The sequence below is a fragment of the Mandrillus leucophaeus genome, unplaced genomic scaffold (assembly GCF_000951045.1).
Source record: "Mandrillus leucophaeus isolate KB7577 unplaced genomic scaffold, Mleu.le_1.0 Scaffold172, whole genome shotgun sequence".
Lineage (NCBI taxonomy): Eukaryota > Metazoa > Chordata > Mammalia > Primates > Cercopithecidae > Mandrillus > Mandrillus leucophaeus.
In genome coordinates this window covers 3,772,532-3,779,386 of record NW_012101721.1, presented here as the reverse complement: position 1 = coordinate 3,779,386, position 6,855 = coordinate 3,772,532, and the positions used below count along the sequence as shown (strand labels likewise).

The 6,855-nt window shown below is 48.3% G+C and overlaps 1 protein-coding gene across 3 annotated transcripts in view; it reads right to left on the bottom strand.

Annotated features, from left to right (window-relative positions):
* Positions 1 to 1,301: 1,301 nt before the first annotated feature.
* HTR3A (5-hydroxytryptamine (serotonin) receptor 3A, ionotropic) overlaps positions 1,302 to 6,855 on the bottom strand; it is an 18,114-nt gene continuing 12,560 nt past the window's right edge. For all 3 annotated transcript variants that reach the window (XM_011977029.1, XM_011977030.1, XM_011977031.1), the window contains one exon: positions 1,302 to 2,153. In XM_011977029.1, the coding sequence (XP_011832419.1) occupies positions 1,855 to 2,153 (299 nt within the window). In that variant the 3' untranslated portion in view covers positions 1,302 to 1,854. The remainder of the gene's footprint in view (positions 2,154 to 6,855) is intronic.

Sequence of the window (6,855 nt, the reverse complement as noted above, 5' to 3'; positions counted from 1 at the left end):
CATTCTGCTGACTCTATGTCCTCCTGGCCCTGCTTTCTGGTGGATGTGCCAGGGACTGACTGCTGACAATTTCCAAAGGAGATAAGAAATCCAAGCCGAGTGCAGTGACTCATGCCTGTAATCTCAGCACTTTGGGAGGCCGAGGCGGGCAGATCACGAGGTCAAGAGATCGAGACCATCCTGGCCAACATGGTGAAACCCTGTCTCTACTAAAAATACAAAAATTAGCTGGACGTGGGGGCACACACCTGTAATCCTGGTTACTCCAGAGGCTGAGGCAGGAGAATCACTTCAACCCGGGAGGTGGAGGTTGCAGTGAGCCGAGATCACACCACTGCACTCCAGCTTGGCCACAGAGAGAGACTCCATCTCAAAAAAAGAAAAAGAAAAAGAAAAAGAAAAAAAAGGAAGAAATCCAAACCTTGGCTTTCTTGGTGTTTCCCAAACACCAAACCAGCTGGTGCTGGCCGTGGTGCTGAAGATCTCGTCTCTGTTCCGTTGCAGCATCCACTTGCAGGGAAAGAGCTTGCTCCCACCTTCACGAAGAGATCATGAGCCCAGGTAACAGGGTTGTGTGGACCCTTCCAACATCTTTCCAAGGGGTTGCAGAGCCGAGATGCCCCCACTCTTCTATCCATTGCTAAGTGTTCATGGTCCTGAGCCTCATACCTTAAATCCCACGTCCTAGTGTTTCTTCTTCATAATAGCTACTTAAAGTATAAAGAGTAACTTACATAACTGCAAACCCACCATCTAATTTAAATGTAAAAACCAGTATGACTGAGAATCCCTGTATATCCCTCCTTAGTCTCATCCTTCACTCCTTTTCCAGATCACTAATATCATGAAGTTGGTGTTTATCCTTCCTGTGTAAATGCTTTTCAACCTATTTGTCATCTCCCAGTTTCCTGGGCCTGGAGGCACCAATCTCTCTCTCTCTCTCCTTTTTTTTTTTTTTTCTTTTTTGACAGAGTCTAACTCTGTCACCTAGGATGGAGTGCAGTGGTACAATCTCAGCTCACTACAACCTCCACCTCCCGGCCTCAAATGATTCTCCTGCCTCAGCCTCCTGATTAGCTGGGATTACAGGCATGCACCACCACGCCTGGCTAATTTTTGTATTTTTGCTTTTCTTTTGGTATAGGAGGGGTTTCACCATGTTGGGCAGGCTGGTCTCAAACTCCTGACCTCCAGTGATCCCCTTGTCTTGACCTCCCAAAGTGTTGAGATTAACTAACTGTAAATCTCTTCTAACCATCCAACCTCTTCCCAAAACTGCTGACAAATGGTTAAGAAGAGAATTTAGGGATTCATTGCATTTTATTCTTCCCACTCCCATCATCTGATAGGGGATGGATGTTCAGGGAAGCAGCCACAAGTGAGGTGAAGAAAGAGACACTAGGGGTTAGGGAAGCCTAGTACAGAGTTATCAGGCCTGTGTAGTAGAGAGTTGGTTTTGCCTTCAACCTAAAAGCAAAGTTGTGAGAGAGGAGCAGAATTCCAAAGTCCCTTATTCAGGGGAGGGTCAATGGGGAAAAGGCTTGATACACACACAAACAGAGTGGACTTAGGGAGTGCCTGAGTTTCTCCTGATCTAAGAGAGCATGATTTAAAGCCATGGTGAGCTGCTGGGGGTGGGGCAAGGGTGTAAGGGCCTTGAACACCCAGTTTTTGGTGGAAGGGTTCAGACCTTGGCTTGGGATTGCTGAGATGAATTGACATTGGAAACAGGGCATGGGACTTTGTGTCTTGAAAACGTCCCTGACATTCCCTGGGTCCTGAGGGGCCTAAACAGAAATTCTTTGCCCTCACCTAACCAGGCCTGTACCCCTTCCTCCACTGGGCTGTACCCACTCAAGCATACTGCCAGATGGACCAGAGCATAACCAGGGTGATGCTGTAGGCCAGCACCGCCAGCAGGTAAATGTGGAACAGCAGCTTGTCCAGCACAGAGCCCACGCGCAGCCAGTCTCGGGCCACCTCTCGGATCTCATCCCGCTTCTCCAGGAAGTGCCGGATGGAGGACAACTCCTGCAGCAACCCACGCACCGCCAGTGAGGCCTCCCGAGGTGGTGGGGGAGGGCTACATCTGCCCCTCGGGTTCTTCTCCAAGTCCTGGGGTCCTCCCATGTGGTTGCAGTGGTTTCTCATGGCTGGAAGAAGAGCAGAGCATTGGCAGGAGAGGGAGACCTTGGGTGGTGACCTGAACATGGTCCCTTATGCTTCTGTAGCCTGCACATTTTTGCTGGGAATAACTTTATTTTTTCCTCGCTCTGTCGCCCAGGCTGGAGGGCAGTGGTGCGATCTAGGCTCCCTGCAACCTCCGCCTTCCGAGTTCAAGCAATTCTGCCTCAACCTCCCAAGTAACTGGGATTACAGGCACATACCACTACACCTCGCTAATTTTTTTTTTTTTCCAGTAGAAATGGGATTTCACCATGTTGGCCAGGCTGGTCTTGAACTCTTGACCTCAAGTGATCCACCTACTTTGGCCTCCCACGGTGCTGGGATTACAGGTGTGAGCCACTGTGACTGGCCAGGAACAACTTCAGACATAAAAAGTATAAAGAGTAACTTACATAACTGCAAACCCACCATCCAATTTAAATTGAAAAACCAGTATGACTGAGGATCCTAGTATCTCTGGGTACCTAAGTACCCAGACTCAGACTCATGACTGAGTACCTCTCCTTATGCACATCCTCCACCCCTCTTCCAGATCATTAATACCACGAAGTGTCCTTCCTGTACACTGCTTTTCAACCTATGGGCTTTCCTCAGCAATTGGATATCCATTATTTCATTTGAGCCTCACAATAGTCTCACAAAGGAGGCAGAGGAGGCGTGATTACTATTCCTTTTTTTTTTTTTTTTCCCAGAGACCAAGTCTCACTCTGTTGCCCAGGCTAGAGTACAGTGACGCAGGCTCACTGCAACCTCCGCCTCCCCAGTTCAAGTGATTCTCCTGCCTCAGCCTCCTGAGTAGCTGGGATTACAGGCGTGCACCACCACACCCAGCTAATTTTTGTAATTTTAGTAGAGACGGGGTTTCCCCATGTTGGTCAGGCTGGTCTCGAACTCCTGACCTCGTGATCCACCCCCACCTCGGCCTCCCAAAGTGCTGGGATCACAGGTGTGAGCCACTGTGCGTGGCCAATTATTCCCACCATATAAAAAATGGTGAGGCTGAGAGAGGTTAGGTGATTAGCCTGTGATCACATACTTGGAGGATCATTTAATGGCGAGACCACCAAGGCTCAGGTGTCTGGACTCCCAATCCACTGCTACTTCTGCTCCATTTTGTTGCCTCAGAGGGGCAGCAGGATGGAGGGTGCTGCTCTTATGTCCATGACTGCAGGTCCTGGGGCAGGAAATGCACCTACAGAAGTGGCTTCCTTCACCAAGGTAAATTAGTCACTAGACTGGCAGACTCGTTCACTAGCTCTTGATGAGATGGCCTTAGATGAGCCAAAAATCTCATGTAAAAGGCCTGGCCCTAGCCAGGAGGAAGGACAAAGAGGAGTGGAGTGGAGAGGAGTGGTTAGAAAGAAAAGCTTAGAGTTAGATGGGCCTGGGTTCTACCAATTCCTGGCTCTGTGATTTAGGTCAAGCAAGTTCTCTATAGCTCTGCTTCCCTTATTTGAAAAATGAGAATGAGAATCCTCTTGGGTTGTCGTGAGTATTACACGTGATCATGTAGACAAAGCGCTTTGCACATGCCTGGCACAAAATGTTCAGTGAATAAACCAACCAAATAACCACCACCACCACCAACAACAAATGGTAGCTGTAACAATTCCTCAGGAGGTATAACTCCATATTTAATGTCTCTCTGCCTCATAGGTGTTTGAAATTCTAAAGAATCTGATCTTTGGGCTGTGTATTTGTTGTTTTTAATTTTTATTTTTGAGACAGGGTCTTACTCTGTCTCCAAGTGGGATGCAGTAATGCGAACACAGCTCCCTGCAGCCTCAACCTCCTGGGCTCAAGTGATCCACTTCAGCCTCCTGAAGTAGCTAGGACCACAGGAGTGTACACCACCATGCCCAGCCAACTTAAAAAAAAAAAAAAAAATCAGTAGAGATGAGGTCTCACTATGTTGGCCAGGCTGGTCTTGAACTCCTGGGCTCAAGTGATCCTCCCACCTCAGCCTCCCAAAGGGCTGGGATTGTAGGCATGAGCCACCATGCCCTGCTTTGGGTTGTTTAGAATAAGAGTTTTAGAAATCCTAGCGGCAGTATTTAACTGTCTGAGGCAGAGAGACCAATAATTGCCTAAGGGGCATCCATTTGACTTCCCCCATGGGTCCTTCCTAGAGAGAGGCCATTCTCAGCCCAGAGGTCTCAGCTCCTGACATGCTCAGCCTCTGGGATTCCTACCCTCTCTGTCAATACCCAAGGTGATGAGAGGTTGTGTAAGTGAAGAAAGGGTCTGGACTGACACCTTGGGCTGAAGTCTGCCCCTCCCAATAAGGCAGGGCATGGGATGCCATGTGCAGTACAGCACCTCCTTGGCAGGCCACACCCTCCAGAGACTTTCCACAGCATCCAAGCCAGAAGCGGCCCCTCGTGTGGACTCTTCCTTTCTGTTTCTCACCTGAGCAGTCATCAGTCTTGGTGGCTTGGGAGGTGGCTGGAGGCCTCTGGGAAGTCGACTGCTCCCGCAGACAAAGTAGCCAGGCGATTCTCTCCAGAACAAGGTGACGCAGCCAGGCAGGCACGGGCTGCTGCAGGTCTTGCTTGTGCACCAGCCGCACAATGAAGATGGTCTCGGCCAAACTTATCACCAGCAGAGCCATGCACACCACAAAGTAGACACCTGTGCAGTCCAGGGCAGAGGCAAGAGACACATACAGGAGGTGGGAGGGGGTGGGTTTCTCACCAGACTGAGCTCTGCTGCCAGGAGAGACCTTACCAATGAGAGGAGTGCCGATGGCAGTGGCCGGCAGCGTGTCAGAAACGATGATCAGGAAGACCGAGTAGCCCAGGAGGAGTGTGATCTTGAAGGAGACCCTCTCACCACTGTTGGGGGGCAGGTAGAAGCCCACGATGTCCATGACCATGAGGAAGATGCTGGGCAGCAGCAGGCTGACCACATAGAAGAGGGGCCGCCGGCGGATGACCACCTGGGATCGGGAGAGGAGCTTGTGGGAAGCCTGGGGCACACAGGCTCTGCTCCCAGGAACCACCCCACAAGCTCAGACTCCTTGTTTTATGGGGCTTCCAGCCTGGATTACTCAGAGAAGAAAACAGACAGACCCCCATACCCTGTCTCTCAATCCAGGCTTATGGCTGTTTAGAATAAGTAAGGAACATTCACGGAGTTTCCCCATCTACTTCCCTGAAGTTCCAGATGTGTGCAACCTGGAGTTAGACAAAGGCACTGAAGTTCTTCCCAGTATGCCTCCTTAAGTCTACCTGGGTAGGAAGCTTTATTCACCATTTTACCCACATTCACTCCCACTCACATAGAACTTCATTTCTGCATAGCAGTGACTGCTTTCCATGCTGAACTCCCGAAAGTCGGGCAGCACCCCCAGCAACTCCCATTCTCCCTGGTTCATGAAGACACTCTTGTCGAATTTCACCTTTTCTGGCAAGCGCCACAAAGAGATGTTGATGTCCTGGACTGAGAGAGAATAAAGCAAGCCAGCTTTGGAATCTAGTTCCCAGAGCCTGCCAGACCCTGTGATCATGGGACACAGGTAGGCAGCAACCAAGGGGAGCTGATATCTGATGGCCCAACCTCAGCCTCAGCACATCACCTTCAGCCTCGCTGTCCTCAGCTATAAAATAAGGTACTCATCATACCTCTCTCACAGGGCCGCACTGAGGGCACATGAAGTCTTAAATGAAAACACACGGTGCAAAGAACCATGCAAACCATTCATTAGAAAGTGCTTTCTCTCTTTCACACACACACACACAAACACACACACACACCCCTTCCAAACAGCTTTCTAGGTTTCCCTGTTAGAATTACCCATTGCAAAAATGAACAGAAGTCAACATTCTTCACCTTTGCCTTGATGGAACTGCCTGTCTTTAAAAATGAATTAAGACAATAAGCAAAATCCTCACTTATAGATTGCAACTCCACTTCTCAACATCTGCAGCAGAGACATATGCACTGGGAAAGACAGGAGTATCCATTGCAGAAAAACATTGGAAAATACTGAAATATCCATCAATCATAAAAATGCTTAATAAGCTAGGATGCAACCAAAATCATTAGATGTTTGCATTGGTGGTAGTGGTGAGCACAGCTGCCTTCCAAAATCCTGAGCTATTTTATAGCAGCTAAAATTTTTGAGGATGACCTAAATATGCATGAACTTTGAAAAATGTCCAAGACCTATTGTTGAGTAAAAAGAATCAAGTAGTAGTATATAATAATATATAGAGATATATTTATCTAAAATACAAACTCATAAAGCAATTTCCATGTACTTTTCATAGATGTGTATGTGTGTATGTAAATGTGTGGAGAAGGATTTGGAAAAATATGCTGTTCTAGATGAAGTTTCTACTGATAAAAGTGGTTAACTCTTGTTGGTGAAGTTTGGGATTGAGGGTAGAAGTCAAAGGAGATGTTAGTCTTATCTGTAGTTCTGGTTTTGGTCAAGGCAGTCATGCATCACTGTCATAACTTAAGTTTAAGGTAATGAATACATCGAAACAGAAGTGGGGAATGCCTTTTTGTTTTTTCTCTTTTTTTTGAGACAGAGCCTTACTCTGTCACGCAGGCTGGAGTGCAGTGGCGCAACCTCGGCTCACTGCAACCTCCGCCCTCTGAGTTCAAGTGATTCTCCTACCTCAGCCTCCTGAGTAGCTGGGATTACAGGCGCCCGCCACT